The sequence below is a fragment of the Epinephelus fuscoguttatus genome, linkage group LG17 (genome assembly GCF_011397635.1).
Source record: "Epinephelus fuscoguttatus linkage group LG17, E.fuscoguttatus.final_Chr_v1".
NCBI lineage: Eukaryota > Metazoa > Chordata > Actinopteri > Perciformes > Serranidae > Epinephelus > Epinephelus fuscoguttatus.
Genome location: NC_064768.1, coordinates 13,463,772 through 13,491,212, shown reverse-complemented (window position 1 = coordinate 13,491,212; position 27,441 = coordinate 13,463,772). Strand labels below are relative to the sequence as shown.

The 27,441-nt window shown below is 40.2% G+C and overlaps 1 protein-coding gene across 1 annotated transcript in view; it reads left to right on the top strand.

Moving 5' to 3' along the window:
- The window catches only part of rnf19b (ring finger protein 19B), a 48,893-nt gene extending 21,863 nt beyond the window's left edge, over window positions 1–27,030 (top strand). Inside the window, exons 2-10 of the mRNA XM_049602974.1 lie at window positions 542–1,834; window positions 13,447–13,646; window positions 16,915–17,059; window positions 17,201–17,363; window positions 21,008–21,122; window positions 21,503–21,643; window positions 21,736–21,925; window positions 22,403–22,537; window positions 23,639–27,030. Coding sequence (XP_049458931.1) covers window positions 1,164–1,834; window positions 13,447–13,646; window positions 16,915–17,059; window positions 17,201–17,363; window positions 21,008–21,122; window positions 21,503–21,643; window positions 21,736–21,925; window positions 22,403–22,537; window positions 23,639–24,077 — 2,199 coding nt within the window. The 5' untranslated portion in view covers window positions 542–1,163 and the 3' untranslated portion in view covers window positions 24,078–27,030. The remainder of the gene's footprint in view (window positions 1–541; window positions 1,835–13,446; window positions 13,647–16,914; window positions 17,060–17,200; window positions 17,364–21,007; window positions 21,123–21,502; window positions 21,644–21,735; window positions 21,926–22,402; window positions 22,538–23,638) is intronic.
- The last annotated feature ends 411 nt before the right edge of the window (window positions 27,031–27,441 follow it).

Sequence of the window (27,441 nt, the reverse complement as noted above, 5' to 3'; positions counted from 1 at the left end):
ATTTGTTTACCAGGGTATGCTTGATTGTGCTCCTGCTCATATATGTATGTCTGTGTTTGTGTGTCTTTGCGTATACATAAGTGCCAGAGTCACAGAGTGGGTCGCTGTTTGCCTTGCTCATAGTGAGCGTCGCCATGGCAACGGCACTAGCAGCGCAGTGTGAAGTAGAGGAAGAGCTTGCGGTGCTCAGCGTGATGGAGAGAGAGAGACTGGCTTCACATGAATACATGATTGGTTAGACGGGCTGATGATGTCATGTGTTTTAGTCTGTGTTTTTATGCGTCTCCTCATTTAAATGTAACCTTTTAATCATAGTAAATTACCATAAAGAGCAGCATTATCTTGCATGTATGAGTCTGCCTGTGTATTTAAATGTAATTAGCACACATAAATCGTCAGTTCAGGGTCACAAGGGTTAATGATCAAATTTAAAGCAGGAAGAGCAAAGCAGAGAGACAGAGAGAGCAGACAGAGGAAGAGAGGTGTGTGTCATACTGAGCATGCTCTTTGTGTTAACTTCCTGCTCTCTTCTTCCTGACAGAAAAGATCGTTCAGAGAGACCGGCAACAAGAACGAGAGGAGGACGAGCAGAGGAGACAGGCTCTGAACACAGCTGAGGAGAATTAAATCCAAACTGAGGAATTACCACAACGTTCAGACTGAACTCTGCCCAGCGGATGTTTCTGTTTTTTTAATCTCTCTATTTTTAAGTAGAGTCATTGATTGGAACAGACATTTATCTTTTTGTGAATCACAGTATTACTTCACCTCGACGTCTGCCTGAGAGATGAAAGACTTGCTTCCTTCTCTTCTTTGTGAACCTTTTGACTGCCGAGTTTGAAAGAAACTCTGAAAGCTGAAGGGGATTTTTTTAACTTGCGCAATCTCTTTCATTTTCTGTTGTTACGTTGCTGTTATCTCACTCTTTTCTTTTCCTGATGACGTACTGTTTCTCATAAAAGGAAAGGAAGGAGCTGAGTGACTTAAGTTTCTCTACAGGAGCTCAAACAGCATTTGCATTCCTGTTTGGCTTTCACAAGGAGACAAATCCTCCCTTGTGTGTGAGACTGAGTGTGTTTTTTGTGTCGCTGTGAGTGTCCCTCTGTGATACATTGACGTTTCTCAGGGGACAATAACCGGTCCTGTGTGTCTCCTCTGGAAAAATGGGATCAGAAAAGGACTCAGAGTCGCCTCATTCTTCGGTGAGCGGCGTCCCGAACCCTAAGTGCCGTGCGGCGGGCAAACGCCAGGGCCGCATCTCCTTTCATAGCCTATTTCACAGCAAACGGGGCTCTCGGGGCGCCAGGGGCCACAAAGGAGGAGCTGCCACCCCTTTATCCCATCATCACCAACATCTCCACACACAACAACAGCTTCTCCCTACTGCCTTGAGCTCAGTGCCCGCCGCAGCCTCTGCTACACCCACAACGACGACCACCACAGCCACCACGACCCCCCAGGACGCTGCCTCGAACACACCCTCAAAGCCACTCTCCTCCAGCCAGCCTTCCCTGGGTGGAGCCCCTTCCTCCGGCGAGGCCAACCTCCTGGAGTGCCCCCTGTGCCTGGTGCGCCAGCCCGCTGACCAGCTCCCCGAGCTGCTGGGGTGCAGCCACCGCTCCTGCCTCTGCTGCCTGCGACAGTACCTCCGTATTGAGATCACAGAGAGCCGAGTCCAGCTCAGCTGCCCCGAGTGTGCAGAGAGACTGGCCCCGCGACAGGTGGCGGACATCTTGGATGACGCGGCTCTGCTGGAGAAGTATGAGGAGTTCCTGCTGCGGCGGTGCCTCGCCTCCGATCCAGACTGCCGATGGTGCCCGGCGCCTGACTGCGGGTAAGAAACTGTCCATAATGTCCTCACTGCTGTCCTCTTTATTTAAGTGGTGATCTGGGATGTGATCCACAGCCTACAGGCTCATATGTGCTCATTTGAAACTACTTTTTGTGTCCGTCTCTCCGTTTCTATGATAATATCAAGTGTATTTATTTATTTTGATAATTCATCTTCTTTTCTGTCGACAAATAGATTAATCAACTTATTGTTTCAGTTTACTGGAAACTGTGAGTATGCTGAGAACAATCTGGCCAGTCCTCAAAGTAAACAGGACAATTTAAGTGTCAGAGCTAACAGATGACCTCTCATGTAGATGATGAAGATTATAGAAAGTGGAGCATTCAAGGTGCCAGCAGTCTGGGCCCATCTTCGCCAATTTCAGCTTTGTTTGTTTCCATCTTCCTGTTTCTGTGATATCATCAAATCATCTGATCAGCAATTAAGCTCACAAATACAGAACAGCTTTAGAGCACTTATATCTGCCATGTTCTCAAAGATTTGTTCCTGAAATTAACTGTAGTGCCCTTAACGGGAAATTACCTTTTGTTAATTAATAAAATAATAAAAACAAATATGTAACAGTCAGAAACAGAAACTGAACTGGTATGAGTGAGACAAAAGTGAAAATGTAGCAAAGCAGGAAGCATTTGATTGTCTGTGACATTATATGTTTGACTGAATGCAGGAAGCAGTATCATATCTGAGAAAGAACTTATTGTCATTTAGTTTCTCAAAGTCTGGATATATAATCAAAGTTAGTGTATGACTGAAGGACAAGTCGTATAGCTATTAGGTCACATTACGCAGCATTGCTAATGAGAGGATGGCTGTTGTGTATCATCATTATCAGGCCAGTAGCTGTGATATCATCGTCTCTACTTGTCTGCTAAACCTTTCTCTCACTTTCTCTTCCTCCCGCATTTTCGCCCTCTGATGCATCAAGTCACTCGCTAGGTTGCTGTTATTTCCTCATCCTTTCTCCAGTAATTGCCTGGATTTCACATGAACAGTATTGCTTCAGAATCCAGATAAATGACTGTAGTTCTCTGTCTGGGTTAAAGACAACAGGAACCAGCTCTGTTAGAGAGAAAGAAGGATGGGCTGAGGAAGTTGAATTTGAAACCGTAACTGGGTTAGAGGGTTGTTAAGCTCAGGTCTTGTGGTCGGAGGAGGGGAGACTTAGTTTGGTTTGAGCAGGTTGAGCAGCTCTTGTTAGGTTTCTGGAACAAATTGGAGGCGTTTGTTTCATCATAGAAAGCAGGAGTGATTCATTGTGTTTGTGTTTCTGTGTGTGTGTGTGTGTGTGTGTGTGTGTGTGTGTGTGTGAGTGTAGGAAGGAGGAACACAGATATTCAGCGGTGTTTTTCTGCTGTGGTTTTGTACAGTAATACTGGTGTTGCAGGGAAAGGCCAACACGTGTGTGTGGTATCTTTGCATAAATCTGTCTATATGTGTCTGTACATTTCTGTTTGTTTCTCTGTCTCCTAATCTGTGTGTCATACCCCTACATGAAGGGTGACGGTTTTTCTTTTATGTGTAATATTTTTTTTAGATATTTGCATACATTCAGGAACATTAAGCATGTTTGTAGGCTGTGGATTATTTTGTCCTAAGGAGGGCTACTAGAAGAAAGAGTTTCAGAAAGAGTTTTAGAAGAAGAGTTTCCTTTGGATTTCAAATGTGCTCAGCAGTAGGGGTGTAAGAAAATATCAATAGACTTAATTGATAGTTCACATACAAAATGTGTGGCAGCTCTTAATTTTGTGTTGTGTTTAAACCCCTGACTGCTTCATAGCAGTGTTGTTATCTGTCGTTAGCCATTTGACTCTTCCACCTCAAGTTAACAACACTGTTAGTGTGTTAGAGGGACTGTAATAAATACAAATCCCACTGTTCTAATTGCATGAACTTTTTTTTTTTAACTCTTTTTATGCAAATGGTGGTTTCTTCTTATAGTATGACAGTTTTCTTAAAATTAGATTTATAAAGAGAATACAATATATTGCCTCGCTTACAGTATTGCAATATATCGCAATGTATTTAATCATGATTACGGATTTTAAATATTTTTCATCGGTTATGTCGGATGTGTCGGTCTACAGGTTAATTTTGCTACTCTTCAGTTTACTACGTTGTGTTTCACCAAGGTCTGATGGGAGCCAGCTAGTGGCACTGCTCATTTGGCGATTTATCAGTCATAATGCCGTCCCGACCCAAAAGCATTAGTGCAGCAACTTTATACCCATCCTCCAGTCTCCCCCCCAGGTCACCCTGTTGAATAAGTGGCTCAATTTTGAACTGCAAACCCTCGGTTAATGGATGTAGGGCTATAAAACACAAGATGAATCAAAACTGACATTCCTAATCATAATCCTTGTATCGCGATACATATCGTATTGCCAGTGTCTTGACAATAAACAATCCTACTCAGCAAATGTCTCGACAACCTAACTTTTATATGATGAGATATCTTATTTAAGGTATGTTTAAAATGGTAGGGGATCATCCTCTGGGGAGCATTAATGCACAACTATGAAAGTTTTCAAGGAAGATATAACAAATGTTTTTCTCATACAAATAAAACCTCAGAAATGTGTAAGTAATAAAATGTCCCTTGTTTAGTTCAACACACTCAGCAGTTTGCTGCTATAGCCGTACTTGGTCTTGGGCTGGTATGACCACTAGCATATCATGGCTAACGTTAGCAAACTTTAGCCTACTAACTGACATTGGTGAGTTGATTTGCTAAATGTGTAACTCCTCTCTTCTGTGCTGCTGTGACACATATGACAGATAAACTTTTAAATGGTTTTTATCAAAGGTTAAACAGGAAGTAAATATCATAGCTCATCTGCAACAGCACACATTACATAGTCTCACTTTAATTTGTTTTTGTAGTATCTTGGCTATCTGCTCATTTGATTTAAATCTTTCCTTAGTAGACGTCAACATTTTGGCCTCACAATTACCTGACAGGAAGAGCCAGAGTTTTATTAAAACTTTAAGGTTCAACCTCTCAGGACCACAAATAAAAAACTCAGATTTCATAACATTTTGTTATGTCATTTTGTGACAGTCTGCAGAATAAACTGCTTTGACGTCTGTGTTTTTCTTAGGAATATTAAAATGTTTAGTCTGCCCTTTTCCATTTAATTGTGTTTTTGCTGTCAGTATTGTGTCAGACCTCTGCTGTCACTGTCAGAACCATGTGAACATCCATTTCTGTTTTTACACTGTTTTTATAGGAGCTACTGTGTGCTCAGCTGAAGATAGAACGTAAATCCATGAGTGGGAGACTTTTTACTCTCAGCGGGAGCGAAAATGAACCACTAGAGGCATTTCTTTGATCGATATTGTAAATATTGTCTTAGGTAGAGCTCATTAATAAGTCTCTTGGCTCCGTTCCTTGCCCAGGATACTGTCTGTTTCTCACATAGTTTGTTGTAGGATTTTATGACCTATGACTCGTGGAAAATAAACTTTGAGCCTGTCTGTGAGACAGGATTGGAAGGAGACATTTTGGCCGTACCTCATAGAAAAAAGGCAAAGTTTTAGGGTAAAGTTTATGGACATGTTGGTAAAGAGAGACAGACAGGTTGATAGAAGTAGGTCAATACAATTTCCTGTGAAAACAAAAGTAAATTAAATAGACTGTGTGTTTTTACGTCAGCAGTATCATTAGAGGAGAGGTTGACTGCTGACCTACATATTTACCAGGACAATCCTCTGTCTGACGCCAACAGTGACTCACCATCTCTTTAAATCTGACTAGTTGACTAAGTCCAAATTATTATTCACCACAAACAGCCCCGGCCGGAGACAGGAAAACACAGACACACACACACACACACACACACACACACACACACACACACACACCTGCCAGCTTTAGCTTTAGACTGTTGGTCACTGGAGACATGGCTTTCACAGAAACAAGTGTGAATATCTTGATGTAACTGTGAATGTGTGTTTATAGATGGGAATGGGCGGCCTATCGTGTGTGTGTGTGTGTGTGTGTGTGTGTGTGTGTGTGTGTGTGTGTGTGCATGTGTGTGTGTGTGTGTGTGTGTGTTGTATATTGGCCCAAAAGTTATGTAAATGTGACCTGGTTTTTGTATCTTACCTCTTTTGAAAGATATCCAGTAGACATTATATGACAGTAACTGACAAGTGACAGATAACATCAATTCATTTTTAGTCCAATTAAAAATATAATTCTGTTAGACACCTTACAGAACAGTAGCTAAAAATAAATGATTGTTTGCAGTTTACAGTAAGTTATGTGCCTTTTACAGTAAAAGTTCATGTACAAGCTCCACTTCACGCAGCAGCTGTCCTGCAGATGATGAAATCCTAAATGATATTCAGGGAACAAAATTACAGTTTATGTCACCAGTTTGGTTACTGGAACATTAAATGTAAAAACAAAGACAGACAGACAGTCTCCAGCAGTTTTAGAGAGGATTGTTACTTCATGTTTCAGTCTTATTTTATTTTCTTTATTTATATGCACAGTACACTTTTTTTACCCATCAGTCCTTTAAAGCCATAATTTGTAACTTCTATAAAAAACAGCTTTTTTTTCTGAAACTGTCACTGTATTGATACAGCACTAAATGAGACAGATAATCTGTAAAATAAATAAAAAAATCATACTCCTCTTTCTACTCTGTTACCTTGTAGCATTTGAAATGACCTTACTGCATATGCACAAAAACAACCAGTCAGAGCTGAGGAGTCTCTAATGCAGCTTTCAGTCATGTCAATCATGTCAATGCTCATGAAACGCTGTCAAGCTGTCAAACAAAACACTTACTGCCTATTTCTCCCCTCAAATTTTTGCAGATATATATTTTAGTGTACTGTTTACCTGTAAAATGAGAAAGTTGGTCCGGGTGGTGGGCAGTGCTTGGTATATCAGTCAGCTATCTCTAACATGGTGGCCAGGTCACAAACTTTCTCATGTTACAGCAAGAAATAGGCATTACATTAACAGAATCTTGATTCATATTTGATCAGCGCTGCCTAGTTCAACAGTATGACTACAGGTCACGAAACAATTGACATGATTGACAGCTGCGTTAGAGACTCCTTGGCTCTGATTGGTTGTTGCAGCTGCGCTACGATTGATTACTGCAAGCAGTAGAATGAGGGGAAGGAACATAATTTTTTTTCACAGGCTATCTGTCTCATGTGACAGTTTTAGCAAATATGACAAAAGTTATTACACACATACAAGTTTACAACTATAGTTTTAAAGTGGTTTTAAAGCTGCGTAATATTTTCAATATTAACCAGAGATGTGGACTTTAGGCTCAACTTGACAAAATCAAAAAATTACTCCCAACTCGATTTGTGCTTTAACATTAATGACCCTTGACTTGACTTGGGCTTGAGCCTTTTGACATGAAAATACATGATATCTTCCCTCAAGTCCCTCAAAAAGTGTGTTATTAAAGAGTGTGCCACAAATTAATTAAATTTCAATTTGATACCAAAGATAAATTTGTTGGCATACAAAAAGTATGTGGTGGTAAATAAAAAACAAACTGCAGTATGCAAATGTGCAGGTTGAAAATTGCAGACTGAGATGCAACAATTTCAAACATTTCGAAACCTGAGGAATTTAGGGAAGTGTGCATCTACTACTAGCTCACCTAGCACCCCTGAGCTATGTAATGTTACAGTTAGCCAAAGAGGATGCCATTAATGTTTACAAGCACAGACCTGTTGTCCATGAGTAGATGCACGCTGCTTTCTGCACAGTGATATAGTTTGAAGGTGTAGATCTGAAGAAAGACTAGGACTAAATAGTTCCTACATAAAACTGCTCACACCAAGATCTGTGGATTATCTTGAGTAAGCAGGTCATGGTTTCTAGAAAGGGACATTGCTGTTGAGTTTTTCAGATGCCATCTAGTTCCATTATATTAGAGAAAAAGCAGACATCTCTACAGCTGATATCTCCAACAACTCACACCAAAACAATCTAGCTTGATAAATAACACTACAGGTAAGAGGAAAAACGTGTAGTTTTGATTTTGGGGTGAACTGTCCCTTTAACTACCATAACTCAGTTACTCACCTCCAACCTGCTCATCTCATCCAGCCAATAAGGTCTCGGCCTGTGTGTGATTGTCAGACTCGAGTATCCAGTGAGAACAAAGAGTCCCATCTCCTCTGGCTGTCAGTTGCTATGGCAACTATCGATGCAGGATAGAAGGAGCGTTGCCAGGGGTAACAGGAGTTGGGACTTAATTAAACAGATCAATACGTGTTCACGCTGGATTCGGTGTTTGTGTCATTGTTCTGGGTTTTTGGCCTTTGTTGCTGACGGACACTTAATGTGTTTTTCATGTTTCTGTGTGAGTCAGACTGAATCATGTTCAGTTCATCCTGGTGTTAAATACAGCTGGCTATTAGAGTGCATCTCTGTGTGTGTTGTAACATTACATTTACAAGCTCAGCAGGATTCCCAGGTGGCTTTTGGTGGAGCTGAACACTGACAGGACTGTCTGTGCACGTTTCCTCTCAGCACACAGCATGTCAGCACTCATAAAACTCCTCTGCCTCTCCTCCGTCTCCTCCGTCTCTCTCCCCCTGAATCTGTCTTGTTGTATCCCACATTTACATCTCAGCTCATGATCTCACATGCCCCTCTTACCCTCCTTTTGTTTTATCTATCTCTATCCTTTCTGTTTGTCTCTTTTCTTTCCTCTCCCATCCTGGAAATGTCAGCCTGAATTGCTCTCAGCCCCGCATCAGAATCCACCAATTGTGAGGCAGCTGTGACGTGGGATGCTCTCCCAGGAAAAAGCTGTCGTGGCAACCTGTGTTTTGTACCGCAACAATTCCTGAGTTAGCCACATGCAGAGCAAAAAAAACACACATATGCTCCATCGTTGTCGTTTCTCTTGTTGTTCTCTACATGTTCTTTAGCCACTGCTGTAGATATGTTGGTCTGTTCACTGACTTGGTCCAGACTGAAATATCTCAACATCTTTTTGATGGATTGCCGCGAAATTTGGTCCAGATATTGCCTCTGCTTTGGTCGTCATGCCACCACAAAAATGTAAGGCCCCAAAGCTGGGTTACACAAACTGGGATTCATTTTTAAACATAATTAAATCTGATTTTAATCTGAAATCATGTTTAAAATTAGCTTAAAATGAGGAAACATGATATTTTAACCTCTCTTTAAACATCACTTTAGTTTTTACCAACACATTCTCATTTGCCAAACATGACATGTTAAACTGGGCGGCACGGTGGTGTGGTGGTTAGCACTGTCGCCTCACAGCAAGAGGGTTCCCGGTTTGATTCCGGGTGTGGGAGTCCTTCTGTGAGGAGTGCTTGTTTCCCCCATGTCAGCGTGGGTTCTCTCCGGGCACTCCGGCTTCCTCCCACAGTCCAAAGACATGCAGATTTGGGATTAGGTTAATTGATAACTCTAAATTGCCCGTAGGTGTGAATGTGAGCGTGAGTGGTTGTGGTTGTCTGTCTCTGTCAGCCCTGCGATAGTCTGGCGACCTGTCCAGGGTGTACCCTGCCTCTCGCCCAATGTCAGCTGGGATAGGCTCCAGCCCCCCCGCGACCCTCAAGAGGATGAAGCGGTTAGAAGATGGATGGATGGACATGTTAAACTGCAATGCTTTAGATACCCCTCCCACAATTTACACTTGTTACATGTATTGTGACTTTTCAAAATAAACTTCCATTTTCACAGGAAATATTCAATTTCAGTTTGTTAAATTTATACACTGTCATTTCAAAATAAACTTAGTTTAAAACGTCATTCCTAAGTTTAATTCCTAGGCAACAAATGTACATGGTTAGGTGTAGAAAAAAACATAATGTTTCGTCTAAAAATAAGCGCAGTTGTTACAAGCATAATGTAACGTCATGTGACTTATATCAAATGGGCTATCTCACATGACCTTAGGCACAAGCATAGTATGCTACACATACTAGCACACTGTTGAACAACTCGTTAGACTTTTGGTTTCACACAGAACATGAACAGCAGTCTCCCGGCTGAAAGTCCGGAGTTTGTTTGACCCATCCAAAATTTGAACTCCAGTTTAAAATGTGATCCAATATTAGCTTTAAACTTACACTTGAGGAGGTTTAACTTTTAAAATGGCAGCCTTTTTTAAATGACTTTAGCAAAATAATCAAATTCCTCAAAGAAAGTGAAGAGACACACTCACACCGAGCATTTATTATTTGGCCAATTAGCTCGCTTATATCGGTTAGCAGGGTTTTTTTTTTTCAAGCAGGAGACTAGAGCTTCTCTGCTGAGCCATCACAAGTGACACTGGGCTAACTAACTGACTTGTGTAACGTTTTGTTGAGAAATATAGGGCAGCCCACATTTAATAGCATAGCATCTGCCTTAAATTAATCCTTATTGGTGCAACCCAGTTTTGTGTTGAGACAGCTTTTCTCTCTTCATTTATTGCTGTGTAGATTTTTAAGGACTCAAACACAGACATATAAATCCTGTGTGACCTTACTGTGTAAATACAGACGACAGCTACAGTATAAACGTTGAGAAGTTAGACCTCGCTGACAAAAATGGGATTTTCACATGGTGGGGAGATTTTTTTTTTAAAAAGGGAAAAGGTTGAGAAATTGGCTATCTTGTGAAGCCCTTGTTCAGTTCTCGTTTGACACTCTGCTGTTCTGTTTTTGTTTAGGCGAGTTTGAACCAGAGTGCTGATGTTGCAGGAAAAAATGCAAAACTTGCATCTTTGTGTTTTTGTTTCTCTTCATTGAATTGAAAGTTTATACCGTTATTTAAGCATTGAGTCAGTTAAGTGACCATTTGACCTCTCAAAGGCTTGTTGAAAACACGTCTGACAGGTTGTTTCATCACTACAGAAGCTACTTTTGTGCCGATGTTTTGAGACAGAATTGATGTCTAGATCCTCACAGATGCGAGGTGAAGTGTCTCCGCAGGAATGCCAGTTCTTGTCTCATCTTGTCCCGAAAAAGAAAACTCTTGTCTCCTCTGATGTCCATTAATTTATTCCGTCCTGAGAGAACAGGCCTGTCACAGTGTTTGAAGAGCTGGTAATGAGCGACGTGTTGGGGCCGGCGTGTTGGAGGCGTGCCAAAATAATTATAAGTTTGTCATGTTATCACTTCTTCCACACTTGGCGCTTCCTTCTTTTTTTATAGTATAACTTCAACACCCGACTAACATGCAGAAAACTGGCATCGTCTTTGTTTGTCTGAGTAGAAAAAAGGCAAAAAATGTTAAAATCCCGCTCTGCTTTTGTTATCACTCCTCCAACATGTTTTCTCCCACTTAGCTTGGTGACAATATTTGATGACTGGCCTCCTTTGTGATTTCCTCAGTGATTGATAGCCTATATCTCAGTCTCGCGCCCTCTCTGTAATTGCCTTTTTTGTCCCAGCTGTTATAAAATGCCTCCCCTTTTCTATATTTACCAATTATTTGCTTAGAAGTGCTGGCCTAACTTCAGCACACAACAATAGCTGGTCAGGTGAAGTTGTATTGGGAATATGTTTTCTTTATGAAGTACCTCCTCAATGAAAGCTAGATTTGGTTTTGGCTTGTCTATTTGATTGTTGGCAGGATATTTCAAAAGCATAAGAAGTGAAGTCAATGAAGTTTAGTGGAAAGTCAAACCACAGTTGAGGAACATGTGTTTTTTTAGGGAATTTCTTGGTGGTGCAAGATTTATGAATATTTTCTAATGATTCATAGCACTTTCTTGAATAAGAAAGAATCCATCACAAAGTAATCTGGATTGTCATGTTTTGTTCTCCCCTGCAACACATGGTCCTTCAATACAAGTTTAAATTGAGCACAAATTACTGCTGGTTTGACCCTTTTAATGTCTCGTCTCTGAATACAGCCTTAACAATAACTCCATCACTGCTGTATTTACACTCCTCTGTCTCCTTTCTTAGTATTGAACCTTGTGAAATCCATATTGATTGACCTCATCCCGTCTCATTCTCCCTCCTCTCTCAATGTTGTTACTAAGTGATTACTCTATTGATCAAATCTCCTTTCACTCCTCTCAGCCTGCGGCGAGCTTCCAGGCTCTGTAATGTGCCCATTAGTGGCCATATTGAAAATCTTCATCTCTTAGAACTTCGGTTGAGTTAACAGTTTTCTTGCATTTCTTAAAGTTACATCTCATTAATGTAATATCCAAGTTAGTGGCCTGAGTTCAGTCAGTGTCACAGACTGTAGAGATTAGCTATGATTATTACACTGTTATATGGTGTGGATAAAGGGTAAAAGTTACTGAGTTAAGTTAAGATGTTACCAAGAGACAGAACAACCCATATTATATGATATAATCTTATGATGTTCTTGAGACTTACATGGTCATGGAAATGGAAATATCTCAAAAACTATACAGTGGATTGCTAGGAAATTTTGTACATATATTCATGCTGCCTAGGCAATGATTCATACTGACTTTGGTGATCCCCTGACTTTTCCTCCATAGTGCAACCACAAGGTTGACATTTGTGTTTTGAAAGTAAACTGCTCTGACAATAGGCCTTTCTCACACCAGACATTTTCCCCTGTTATAGAAGGAAAAGTACAGGTGTGGATGGATTACCATGAAATTTGGTTGAGACATATTGATGGCCAAATTTTTTGTACCCAAACTCAGAGATGTGCAGAAGAAACAAAAATAAGTAGAAAAAGTAAGTTAAAATGAAATAATAAGGTTAATGGTTGCACAGAGTGCTTCTTAAGGGCGCTATGCATTAAATCTAAAAGCAAGGTCCATGAGAAATGACAAGCAAGAAATGGGTCCTAGAACGCTTTTTAAATGAGTCGATTCTCAAGGACCTGGGCTTTCCATCTGTATGACTGAAACCATGTTAGCTGTCTGTTCTGAAAGGAAGAGGCAGAGGCTGATTTTCATTCCCTCAAAATGTGACTGCTGTCTCATGACTGACTGCAAAGCACGCTGTATTACATTTAGGGAGAAGTTCCTACTCAGGCAGAGCAAGGTCATATGAATTTGGATTAGCTTTATCCATTTTGTAGTCTCAAGGTCTCTGTTCCCTCAGATGTTAGCATTTTCAGGCCAGTTTGCAATTAGTCAGTGGTGCAAATTTGCATGTCAAGGTTGACCAGCTAAATTGGGAGTCTACTTGACATTCAAATGATTTTAATTTGGTCTGAAATGTTGCTGTTGTAAATGCAGAGATCCTCTTTGCACCTGTCAGGTGTCAGCCAACAATTCACGACCCGTTTGGATTTTGTTTGAGTGAAAAGAACATCTGACTGGAATATCTTTGACTTGCCAGACTTTGTTCATCAATCAGTTGATTGCTTTGGCTCTTTTCCCACAAACTGTGAGGGGCTGACCTTAATTTCAGATGTCTGGATGATGATTCTCAGTGGGATCAGCTGTACTAACAACTTTTAATATACTTCACAGTCTTTTCATTTAGTGTCAATAAAAGATATTCTCCTTAATGAAGCTTTAATATACCGTAGAGTTGTCAGTTATTGCCTCATCACAATCAAAAAGTCTTTTTGCATAGCTTGACCTCTTCAGTTTCCTCATTTATGAACACTCCTCTCTTTGTCTGTCTCTTCCTCTCAGGTTTGCCGTCATTGCCTCGGGCTGTGCCAGCTGTCCCAGGTTGGTGTGTCGCAGAGAGGGATGCGGCGCCGAGTTCTGTTACCACTGCAAACAGGCCTGGCACCCCAACCAGACCTGCGACTCTGCCCGCCAACAGAGGGCACAATCCCTGCACACCCACAGCAACCACTCACCCAGCTACACACAGGAGCAGGGACCCAGTAAGTACTTGGAAAAGCACACACACTTCTCATCCTCCCTGGAGAGTGACTGAAAAGAAACCGCAGTCAGACACACACTCACATACTGTGCAGATGTGTGTGTATGTGCTTCTGTCTGACATGAACAGGCAGATAAAATCTTCTCCTCCAGCATTTCCGACCTGAAAATATTCTTCACACCTCTGAGAACTCTCTGCCTCTCTGTCTCTGTCAGTCTTTATCACATGTCAGTCTGTCAGACTGTGAGTCAAACTCGTCTCACGTCTGTTCTACCGACTCCTCGCCGCTTCCCACCGCAAGCAGCGTTCAATCGAGCATGAGACACTATTTATATCACAGTGTCTCCTCTTGATTGTTTCCTGACTGCAGCGCCCTGCTTCCTGTCATACAGCATTTAAAGTGTCACCTTAACATTTATGTTTCTGAACTCAGTAAACTCAGTGAAACTGGACCTTATTTTAATATGATTTTGCATTTAAGTGACGAATGGAAATAATTATTGTAAGTGTCTGACCACGTTAAAAAAAAGATCCCTACAGAGATAGGCCTTTTTAGGCCCTAAAACCGCCATTGCCAAACCCACCAGACCTCATTTAAATAAGCAGTAATTATAGCATGGACAGATTCAGCATATGTTTACATCTAACTGGGTGAATTGAAGGTTTATTTTAACCAAACCAGAGCTGGATAGATGAACAGTGGATAGATGAACCAAAATGTTTCTTGTGGGTTTTATTTTGTTTCTGACAACTTTGAATGAAGTTTGCTTTACCATGTTAAAATTACGGTTTATTTAAATAGGGTCTGGTGGGTCTAGCGATTGAGAGTTCTGTGCTGTTTCTGGTTAAACAAGAAGGTTTTTGCTCTTTTAAAGGTCTGTCTCTGTAAGCTCTAAACAGCTCCGATCGGGGGTTATAAAAATATGATACCCAGGTTGCCGTGCAAATTTTTGACCCTTCTCCAGTGCAGTGCCATAACATGCTGCCACAAAGTCAGTCCGTCTCTGTCTAAGCAGTGCTAGAACATCTTTCCAAATTTTTTAGCACCAAGTTTGAAAGAGAAAGTGAATAAGTAAGAAACAGATGCCAGATACTGTTGCTCTCGAGGTGCTGGTTTTTGTTACCTTTAGATAGAGCCTGGCTAGCTGTTTCCCTGTGTTTCTACTCTTTATGCTAAGACAAGTTAACTGTCTTCTCGCTGTGGCTTCATTACACTTAAAGCACAGATATAATAGTGGTGTCAGTCTTCCTATCTAACTCTCAGCACAAGCAGAACAGCATATTTCCTAAAATGCTGAGGTAGTCCTTCACTTGGTGTGGTGGTGATGATAGATACAAACATTCATGCTTGTGCGTGCAAACATCCTTACATGTTTGTGTGTGTCTTTAATCCCATTTTGATGAAAAATCTATTAACTAAATCCGTCCATCTGTCCTCAGTCGATCTATGTATCTCTGTCTTTACTTAACACACCACTTTCAGTCTGCGTCTCTCTGCCAAGTATTCAGAAGACCTGATGACAATCCAGAGGATCAAAACTGACTCATAAAAAAATCCAAGCCGCTCCCTCCGTGCCCGTCTGTCTGTCTGGTCATACCTGCTGATTAGTCAACGGGATATAGACAAAAAGAGAGAGGGAGAAGTAAAATGGGGGGAAGAGAGAGATAAGAGAGTTTCTCAGTAGACTACAGAGTAAAAAACAATAACAACCACTCTCTCTCACACAGACACACACACACATTTGGCCCATTTGATCTGGATCTGCCAGAGTCTCTCTAAGTTAAAATGCCAAAATGCCCTTTAAAGAGCAGAGAGCGTTCCCAGCATCAAACACACAGCAAATGGACTTTTTTTTTTGGCTTCCTGGCTTTCTTTCCTTTGAAATGCATTAGAAGACAAACTGCTGCAATTGTCCGATCCATTACTCTAATGAGGTTTGATTTTGTTGCCAACAGAAGCTGGAAAACACTATCTAGATGGGACCATTGTAGAGTTTTTGCTTTTCTTACTTTTAAAGGTATACCATGCAGGATTGCTGGTCACACTCGCCAGAGAAAGTGAATGAGAAAGCCAACTCCAGATTCACTCGTCTGGCGTTTCACCTCGCTATATTTGCATCTTGGATGCCTTGACAATAAGCCGATGGGATTTTTTCTGTTGGATTTTGGATTATTATAGAAAATGATCTCTGTGGGAAACAGAAGTTTATGATGCTCACACGCTTTGTTCAGCAAGATAATCTTCACAAATAAACTCCACTTTTATGATTTCTGAAGCGTAAATGCAGTCGCCAGAAGTCAAAAGCTGATGTTAGGCTTTAAACAAACTACGCTATAATTGCATGACTTAAACATTGCCACCACAATGAAGCTGTAGAGGCGGACCAGTGAGTAGATGAGTCTGCATGTTCAGGGTGATGATGTTTAACTCCCTGACAACCTCTGTAGTCTTTTTTAGCCACTTGTTAGCAACTGCCTTTTTTAAGACATGTTGAAGCTTTAAGATTCATGAGTGTTTTTTTTTTTTTTACTGAGGTATTTTATCTCATAGAACAAACCATGGAAATCTCTTAAGCTTGTGTTAACCACAGACCTTATTTCATGCTTCCAACTAAAAACCCACTCAAAAAACCCATTAACTTCAATAGTCCCTGAGCGCTAAAATGCTAACTCATCTCTGGGTTTTGGGACTCTATTACCTGACTCATTCTGGCTCATTGCTTATGTTTTGTCCTTTTATAGTTAACAGCTGAGTTTCAAAACAACGGTGAGTTGGGAGGACACATGTGGGGGTTGTTGGGTGCTTTAGTGAAGTCAAGGGCTGTCGACATTTTGGGAAATACACTTATTCAAGTTATTACTGAGAGTCTGATGAGAAGACTGATACCACTCTCATATCTCTCAGATAAATATGTAGCGACAGCCAGCAGCTGGTTAGCTTAGCTTAGCATAAAAACTGTTAACAGGGGAAAAACTTGCATTGCTCTGTCTAATGGAAACAAAATCCACTTGCCAACAGCTTCAAAGCTCACTAACTAACACGTTAGTTCTTGATAAATCTTTCTTGATAAATCTTAAATCTCTCTGTGTAAAAATGCCAAAATCCGGTTGCTCAGCTTCATATTTTCCACACAAACACAAGAGTGGTATTGATCTCATGTGACTCTCAGCAAGAAAGCAAATAACCACATGCAACAAAGGAAATTAAAGGAAAGAAATGTCCTGATGTTAGCGATGTCACAAGGAGCTAAACTTCCCTCTGTCCCCAGCTGATGACATCAAGCCCTGCCCTCGCTGTGGTGCCTACATCATCAAGATGAACGATGGAAGCTGCAATCACATGACCTGCGCCGTCTGCGGCTGTGAGTTCTGCTGGCTCTGCATGAAGGAGATCTCCGACCTGCACTACCTCAGGTACTGAGATCTATTCCTTAATATCTTACATCGGCTCCATGTTCGACCTTTTTATATTTCACAGATGTGGAAATGTAAACTGTTTTCCCTTTTCTCCCCCGTTCCTCTCTTCTTCCCTTCCTCTGTGTTTCCCTCCATCAGTCCATCTGGCTGTACATTCTGGGGAAAAAAGCCTTGGAGCAGGAAGAAGAAGATTTTGTGGCAGCTGGGCACCCTGATCGGAGCTCCAGTCGGCATCACCCTTATCGCAGGCATCGCTGTTCCCGCCATGGTCATTGGCATCCCTGTTTACGTTGGTCGCAAGGTGAGAGACCTTCAGAGAGGTAGAGCTACTAGTGATTATTCAATGCGTTAAATTTATCGCCAACTAATTTGATATTGGATTAAAGGGATACTTTGCCGATTTTCAACCGGCCTTGTGTCATAACAATGTGTGTAGTATGTGTGAATGAACTGTGGTACAATTCCCTTTATCTTACCAGCATCCAGATCTCCCTGCTCATCTCTCAGCTCAAATCTGTTGGATGACACAACTTTCGCTGGCTGCATTTTCGTATGCCTGTCACTACAAACACAAAGAGTATAGAAGCGGATCAAGAGAGAGTCACTCCTCTCCTTCTCTGTCAGGCTCAGACTAAACTCTCATCAAACTGTAAAACTAAGTAGTCCTGGTAAAATATCAATCAGAAATATAAAACAACTATTCAGTTAATAAAGAAAATAATCAACAGATTGACTGACAGTGATAACTGTTAGTTGCAGCCCTACAAAGAGGAAGAAGCTTCAGTTACTGGAACAGTATAATACATTTTAAGTAAAGAGTGCTTTGACGTGTACATGATCGTGTCAAGATTTCATCATTTCCCAGAAGAGAAAATTGGCTGCACATTTTCACCAAGTTGAAGGCCTACTGCTGATTTGTTGTTTATATGATTAATTAATTAAGTTAGTTAGTTAAGTTAGTTTTTCATCATGATTTCCCTCACCTTTTTATTCTGCTTTGGTGTATTTTCTCTTTTACTCAGCTATAAAGCAAGTTTTTTATTGAGTGTTTGATTCAAATTAATTTAAAAAATGCATGTTTACCTGTTTCACATACATGAATCAAAGCAAAACAGCCCAAAACACAGATTTTAAGCTTAATATATAGCACACATGCTACTCCATTTGTATCTCACTTAATTTAGTTTTGATGACTTTACATTTGTGGATTTTTCATATTGTCTTATTTTTGTTAATGATGACAAAAGTATTGTTTTGACCACAAAAGACGAATTACAATCTAACCTCCTGAATATAACTTGAAAACGATGTGGGGAAAAATAGAAATTAGAGACATGGAAGGGACTTTTCAAGATGATTATGAATCATCACTGTGTGTAGCTAACTAAGCTGCCCTTCACACTGAGCAACACTGTTTTAATCACTATGGTCAGTTCACTTGACGTTGATCTTCAGCTACAGAAACCAGAAGTGGAAAAAAAAAACCTCCAAGTTGTAGCAACACACACAAATAGTTTACAGCTCTGCTACAGTCACTCTTTCACAATCCCCCTCTGGTAATTACCTGGAATTTACAACGTTGCAGAACAAAAACCTTTTTCTGTTTGAGTTTCAGTATGCTGCCTCGTTTTTGGGACAATGTTAAACGTTTTCCAGAAATAACAGTAACAACTTTCAGTTCCCTTGAGTACCACAAAAAGGTTTCCATTCGCATCAACAATCACACTGACCGAAAGACAGACTTCAAAAATAGAACTCACAGCTGACTGATGGCTTATAGAACAGATTTTTGATAAAGTTGGGATTCTTAAAATATCTGAAATTATCTATATTTAAGTCCTTAAACTTAAGAAAGTGTTTTAGAGATTGCCTTAAGTTACCTTAACTTTATTTTAAGTTGTATATTGAAGTTCCTCTCCTAGGAGACTTAGAAGAAGAAGTATTGTATTTAAAACCTTTTTGAGGTACCTGTAATTTACCTCAGTATTTTTGATTTATGCTATATTATACTTCCTCTACATTTCATAGGCATTATTATTATTATTATTATTATTATTGTTATATGATATTGTTATTGTAAATGTAGTTACTACTACTTTACTGATTTAGATTATCCATACAAAATATTATCAACAAATTAAGTATGATGTGTTATTAAAGGTTACAAAGCAGCATATAAAGTAATTACAGCTGACCCCTGTTTGACAGGTTGCATTTAAGTGATGCGCACATTAATCTGTCAATAATTATGATTTGATAATATAATATACATCATTCTGAAATGGGCTGTCCTGCATAACAAGTGGGCTTTTACTTTATACTTTAATACCTTTACTTAAGTAAAATTTTAAATGTACAACTTTAACTTGTAACAGGGTGTTTCTACGACATAGTACTGCTACTTTAACTTAAGTATAAGTATCTGAATACTTCCTCCACCTCCGCATCTTTTAGATATATTTTCTGCGAAGCTGGAATTTAAAGCAACTGAAATAAAGTGAACGGCAGGAACTGATCCACAAGAAATGAATGGTGCCATTAACAGTGAATTTCTTGTTTTCCTCTGTCTTATCAATGGAAATCTCTTGGCTTTCTGTGCACTGTCTTTGTTTCATTATCCTGGCAGTTATATTGATGTAAAATCTATTGAATATATCAATGTGTCAATCCTAAAGGGTCTTCATAAGTCATCACCTGGCTTTATAAAACATGCAGATGTGCCAAAATTCCTCTTTTGTCTCCATAGATGTGATATCCTGATCCTGCTTTGTCATGTTTTGCAGTTGGTTATACTGTTGCATTATTAGATACACAAAGGTGAATGTTCTTTCAAATAACAAGAGGAAGGTAACTGACTGACAATGGGCATTTGGCTGCACATGACAATACTGCAGTGCTCTCCTGTGGACAAAAGTGGAACTGCTCATTTCTATTTAAGCCTTCAGAAGATCTGGCACAGTGTGAACAGTTGGAAGTGGTTAACTAGTTTGATTAACTGCAGCCTCAGACACATGAGCTCACCCACACCCTGTGTCTGTTCAAACCTGCCCAAGGAGCTTTGGTCATCTTAATCAGGGAATTAGTGACTGAATCTTTTCAGGAAGTGTTTCAGTGAGAGGAGTAAAGCAGACTTGTTTCTCTATGGCAAGTTATGACCCAGATTTTGTTTCTGAAGAAAAAGCTTTGAAGGCTGTTTAAAAGAAGTAGGTCTGTGTGTAAATGATTCATAATGAATCCCTGCAGGAAAGCTTTCTGTAGTATCACTATTACTTTTATTTGCCTGTGCGAGAAAGCTTGTGGTTTCTGTTTGTTTTAGTGAGTATTTGTAGATTGTATGGAAGAAAAAATACACCATTATTTTTTATCTGTATCTGTTCAACCAACTAATTAATCGCCCAAATGAAGATTTTTCGTCATCATCAGTACAGATATTGACACATTTTACTTGGATGATACTCATCTTCATTAAAAGTACACAATCCGTGATGGATGCTGGTTTCATCCGAGTATTAGGCTCAACTGTTGTAGATTGTACAGGTGAGAAACCGTCACCGCTGACCAATTTTTCCATAGAGTCTGAGGTAGAGTTGGGTACGGAAACCCTGTATGACCACTACCTACCGGACCGAATCACAGCGCGGATTTTGGTGCCTCATTTTGGTGCTAGATAGTGTGTGTAGAGAGACAGACAGAAAGAGAGAGAGTGCATATGTGTGACAGCAGTGAGGCTACAGCGACTGGAGCCAAGACTATGAAGCTAAATGTAGCACTGTGTGAACAGCTTAGGCTGTTTGTCAGTGAATAAATACTACAAATCCTCAAGACCGAAGCCAAGTCCCTGTGTCTTGTTCGTCCCCTGCCTGTGTTCAGCCTTATTTCTGACCTGCTGTGAAGTGTCTGACCAGCGTGTTGACCTCAGTCTCTGTCCCTCCCCTCATGCTGCAGATCCATGCCCACTACGAGCTGAAGAAGACGTCTCGTCACAGGAGGAACCTGGCCATCACAGGAGGCGTGGCCCTGTCAATCATCACCGCCCCTGTCATTGCAGCTGTCAGCGTCGGTAAGAAACTCAACAAGTTGTCTTTTATGCACTGTGAATGTAAATACACCATGTTTTTGACTTGAATATTGTTTCTCTATCAAAGGGATATGTGCAAAGAATATGGAAATGAGAATTATTGTTTAACTCTATGGCAGCTGTTTTGCATGTGTTGCTTTTCATCTTTCCCCCTTCTCCTTCTTGCTTGATTTGTTACTTAATTTCTTGAGCTCATTGGGATCATACAGAATAATCATCATGACCAAGGCCATGCCTAGCCAGAGCAGAAATACAGAAGTTAACTGAAGCTAAAAAGCAATCAATTACAGTTAAGAGTTTACATACAAACTGGCCAAAGCTTTGTGAAACTTATGAGTAATTCTGTTTCTGTCTGTTCTCAGGTATCGGTGTGCCCATCATGTTGGCCTACGTGTATGGTGTGGTGCCCATTTCTCTGTGTCGTGGAGGAGGCTGCGGTGTCAGCAGAGGGAAGGGACGAGGTGTACGCATTGACTTTGATGAGGACGATGGTCCAATCACAGGTGAGGACACCAAACTGATTCCCCTCAGGACAAGCAGGATGCTATTTAACAGATCTTGTACTAAAAAGAATATTGTCTATGTGATCCTGCAGTGGCCGATGCATGGCGAGCCCTCAAGTCCCCAAGCCTCGGCGAGAGCAGTCTGGACGGGGCAGTCAGCGGTCTGAGCACCACCTCCCCCAGTGAGGGGCTCTCCGTGGCCCCTGGGACTCTAGGTGACACACCCCACTTTAACACCCTGGCAGGTGGAGCTCTGGGAACACGCAACGGCAAATACAGCAGGTGAGGAAAAGAGAAGAATTCAGCCGAGCCAAGTTTAAGCTCAAGAGAATGTTATTCATTAGAAAATTGATTTTTGAAATTGATTATTTTCAGAAATGGGTAATATGGATGGCCTAACTATCAACGTAACATATTCATCTATACAAATTGTCATTTTTATGTTAACCTAAAGGCACTCTTCAGTCATCCAGTGTGTGATTTTAAAAAAAATCTTAATTATAGAGTTTTCAAACACTGCAATATATTCCAGTCTGAGGGTGCAGAATTTTTATTGGGGATTTGCTGTTAAAATAATAATAAAGTATGAAGGACATGAAAACAAATTAATTCACAGGGTTAAAACAGAAATAATTTGATCAGTGCCAATAATGAACATGTCATGGTCTTTGTGCAGTGTAAATGTTAGTTAATGGTTTATTTTATCAATTATTAATAGAACAGTGTTATTGATTAATTTGAATGTTTGTTGTCCTGCAGGCTGGAGGTGCAGGCAGGGGAGCTGGCTAAAGAATCCGCCCAGAGGGAAACAGGCAGCCTGGGCGCAGGGAGTGACTGTGCCAGCACTCGAGGAATGGCCGGGTCCATCATCTCGTCCTACACACTACCTGACAGGTGCCACTTCTGTCTTTGTCTGTGGTGTCTTTGATCTCTTTCTACTCCCTATTCTTTTTTCTTCACACACACTACAAGAGAGTTTTGTTAGTTGTCAGGCTGGTCTCTGTCATTCTGTCAGATTAGATTTGGATGTGATGAGGTTGAGATAGGTAAAACTAATCTGATGATTTGACAGGTTGATGCCATGATCTCATGTTGTTGTCTCATTTCTTGCGACACCTTAAGCTGTATAAATCCCAATGTACATTAGTGTAAGCTTTACTTAGCAGATACTTAACAGGAAAAAAGAGCTACATGTGTGGAAGTGGCTGCCGTAATATTTGCTGCTCCTCTTGACAATATTCCTGTGTTTTTCTATTACAAGAGCAGTTGGGTCATTTGTAATGATAGCATATGGTTGTCATGCCATAGATGAGGCTGTTTTTTTTGACTTAACAATTTGATGTCGGCCATCAAAATGAAAAACACACGTCTCCTCCCTAGAACAGCAAACTTTATGAAGTGTTTTCGGCTATGTTTCCTTCATCACAGTGGGGTCTGCGATTGTATTGGGGTTCCTTATATTGCAACCAACCTTTTAGAATATTCTTTCACAAATATAGTATTTCATCTTAACACATCTTGGCTCTATAATCACTATAAGCAAACCAACCAGACTCCATTTAAATAAACAGTAATTTTATCATTGTAAAAAAACACTTCATTCAAAGTCAACAGAAACAAAATACAACTCAGAAAGCCATCTTGGTTCTTCTTTCCACTGTTCCAACAATCACCAACTCTGGTTTGGTTGATATAAACCCTTAATTCACCCACTTAGATGTGAAAATATGCTCAATCTATACAGACTAAAATGATTGTTTATTTAAATAGAGTCTGGTGGCTGTGGAGATGACTATTTCATGGCTGTTTGTGGTTAATCAAAAACAATCCTAAACTTAAACAAAGAGATCTATCTCTGTAGGGATCAACAGCAGACTGTTTGGCCACTCACTCAATACTGGACCAATGTCAGAAATTGTTGTTCCCATTAGTCAGTTGTCAGATGTTTGAACATCAGAAGCGTCACACTGACACTGACTTGTTGTGTCTCTGCAGGGAGTGCACCAACCTGGAGATCCAGGTGGACATTGAGACCAAACCCAGCCATCTCTGCCTGACCAGTGAAGAGGACCTAACCCCACCCCCGGGCTCCGCTGCCATGGCGACTGTCTCAGGTGTGGAGGAGCCTCAGGACTGCAGCTCCAGGAGGGGCGGGGCTCTGTCTGGATCAGTGTTGGGACTGTCACCGGGCGTGTCAATCAGGGAGGGGCTCCGAGACGTCACCCTAGCTCAACCGGAGAGCATCCGCAGTGACCTGGAGATGTCGGACACTCAGTCAGACGACATCGCAGAGCTGACGTCAGATGACTGTGACTCCCCTCACCCAAAAAGCTGTCACCTGGCGGCCGGCCAGCAGCCCCCCTCCTGCCGCGCCCTGAACCCCTCTGAAGGCCTTCACTGTCCCGCTGACAGCAATGTCATCCTCTACGTTTGAGGGAAGAGCGGCTGCCAGGATTGCACAAAAAAAACTACCCAATCCCGCCAACAGTTACACCTGAGCTCTCCTTTACTTCATAGCTTTTTTTGGTCATTTCTCGTTTGCTGCTTTTGCGACTCACAGACACCGTCTTAAACACAGACAGCGTTTGTTTACTTCTGTCTGTCTGATCTATCTACCTGTCAATCTCCTCACTGAGTAAATTGTCAGGGTTCTACCTCTGAGATTTATAAGATGATGATTTATGTTTACTCCTTGGTGCAAATGCCTTGGCTACTTAAGCAAAAAAAAGAAAAAAAGAAAAAAAAAGGTACACATTTTCCACAAGAAATATTGCAATTATGAAATTATGAATTTATGAATTATAAGGTGAAATGCCACCGAGCACAGCAGAGGGAGACAGATCGTTTGGAAAACAGATGTTTGCCGAGGACAGAGGGGTGTTTCTAACTGTGTGAATGAATGTGGACTTCACCTGTTGTGGCTTTATTTTCTTCTTTTTCTCTATTTATATTCAGACAACCTTGAAATTGTGTTATGTGCCGCACGCATGAGTCTGCATGAGCCATGCCTTGTGTGAACGATTTAAAAGGGCGGGGAGTTTCTGTTACACTGGTGTAAGTGAAAGTTTACGTTAGAGGATGAAGCTGCACTTGAATCTTAATTTCCCTGCACAGAGGAGGAAGAAGAGGAGGAGGACATGTGGACAAAAAAAAAAGAGTTTTGGATTACAGGAATAAATGATTGAGTTCTGACAATGACGCGGTGACGCCAGGAGACACTGCGGTGAAATGCACTGAGAAAAGCCATTTTATCTATTCTGTTAAAGTCTATGACAGTGTAAGACAGCCCAGCATATTAAACATTGTCATTGTGTTTTGCACTGAGACATACATCAAACAGACATTTACCATTTCATAAATCACCCACTGAGAAACTTATATAATGTTAATGTCAAAAATGCAAAGGTCCTGCTTGTTTTCTCCGATCTCAAGGAATTTAGGTAGTGAAATAAGTCATTTCGCAGAGGTTGTGATGCTCAAACAAATTTTATCGTCAACTATTGAAACAGGAGAAGTTTCAGTTCTGCAACCTCTCCACTAGATGTCACTAAATCCTACACACTGGACCTTTAAAACAGCAACTCAGTTATCAGATGCCTGTGAGTTGTTCACAGCAGTGGTGGGATATACATTTACTCACGTGCTGTGCTCAAGTACAAATCTGAGCTACTTGTATTTTCTTGTCCACTTTCTACTTCTACTCCACTACATCGCTGAAGGATATACTGTAGTTTCCACTCCACTACATTTATTTGACAGCTTTAGTTACTTCACAAATTAAGAATTTTGCACACAAAACAAAGAGCCTCTAAAATATCATGTATCATGCCTCTAAAATAGCAGTTTATACAAGTACAGCTGAACCCATTAGTCAATTAATTAACTTGTAAATTGATTTAAAAAAAAAAAAAGTAATTGGCAACTATTTAAGTAGTTTTTTATGCAAAGATGACAAAAGGATGGTTCCATCATCAAAAATGTGAAGATTTGTTGCTTTCTATTTTAATTATTAAAATAACTTTAAGTCTGTTCCAGTTCTCACTTAGAGAAGCTGGAAGCAGAGATTATTGTGCATCTTTTAGTTCGAAACAAAATAAAATGCTGATAACTATTTTATTAATCAACTTAATTATAAAACGAATAATTATTTAAGCTGTGATTTTTAAAAACTGGTCACAGAAGTTCTGAATAAATATTTGTACTTTCACCCTCAGAATGGCTGCTCACATCTCGGCCGCTCGCTGTCAGAACTCTCTCACTGTCTGGTTCTGGTGTGTGTGTGTGTGTGTGTGTGTGTGTGTGTGTGATCAGTGTTTGACAATTGGCTGCCTTATAGACACACTGACCAACACAACACACACACTGACAGGCCTGGTTTTGGTTTAGTGTTAACTGGCTGTCTGAAACACTTGAACGCTCTGTGTGTGTGTGTGTGTGTGTGTGTGTGTGTGTGTGTGTGTGTGTGTCTCTCAGAATGGACTCCTGATGAATGTATTTGTCCCACTTTGTTTTTGAATGAGCACTTGTGCACTTTATCTGAATTTATCTTATTTATCTTTTATTTTGCTATCATCTTTGACTATGAGTGACTTCAATTCAACAGTCTGTGGTACAACCAAAATAAATCACCTACCAGAAGGCCTTTTATGTTGGATGTAACTAAAGAAGAGTTTGGCTCCAAAGCTTCACATAACCACTAATTTAATGCTTTTTAAGTTTGTTATTCAGTGTTTTTACATGTAAAGGGAATCCAAGGTGTTTTTATCAGTGATCCAAGCACTGTAATGTTATTTTTTGAATATATTTTACTCTGTTAGTTTATCATCATTACCAGTTTCACTTTTGGAGCCAAACACTTCAAACACTGATGCCGATAAGCTTTTCTAAATCATACTCACTAGCCTGAGTCCTTTCTTAGCTTTGTATCACCTCTGTGCTTCAGTTTCAAAAAGGTTTTTCTACCAGGTTTTCCTTTAAATCTGCAAGGAATCCATGTGGGAACCTTTTTCATCTCAGAGTAGCTTTATGGATTTAGCTGCTTATATAACTTGGCAGTGCTTTGTTTGGTCTGCACTTACCACTTGTTTCTGCCTGCCTGCCTGTGAGAAAACACACGAATGTACCACGAGACGGAAACCTGAACTTCCTGAAAGAGTCTGAGTGAGTGTTAATGGAGAAACGTCCCATTAAGAACACAGGTGGTCCTTATTTGAAAAGGTTTTAGAGTATATAGATAGCAATATTTAAGTGTTATTATATTGTTTGTGTATTTCCTGTCACTGTTGAAGCCCTGCCATGTGTGGGGTTGTACATGCAGGACTGTGAAAGACAACTTGTGGACCTTTGGGGAAAAATAAATAAACACAATCTGATGTTGCACCAAAGCATTGAGTTGTTGTCAGTTGTGCTGTGTAGGAGTAAAACAGGAAAGCTTTTAAATTCTCTGACAGACATGATTTATATAACTGCATTGTAACAGAAATCATTTATGAAATATTGCAGTCTTAAAACAACCAGAGAAGTCATGAGAATCTGAGAATGTGCAAAGTATTGATGGAAAAAAAAAATCTAAATTCCAGTGATTTAATTAAAAAAATGGTAATGGTAAATTATTTGTTTTAAATTCATTATTTTTTTATTATTTCTAATTCCAAGTTAATAAGTTTAATTATTTATATATATTTATATTTTAACAATTTATTTTGAATAATTACATTAGTTAAATTATTTTTTTTTCTCTTTTTGTATATTTCAAAGTATTTTTTTTTACATTGAGTTTCAAATTGAACTAAATTTTA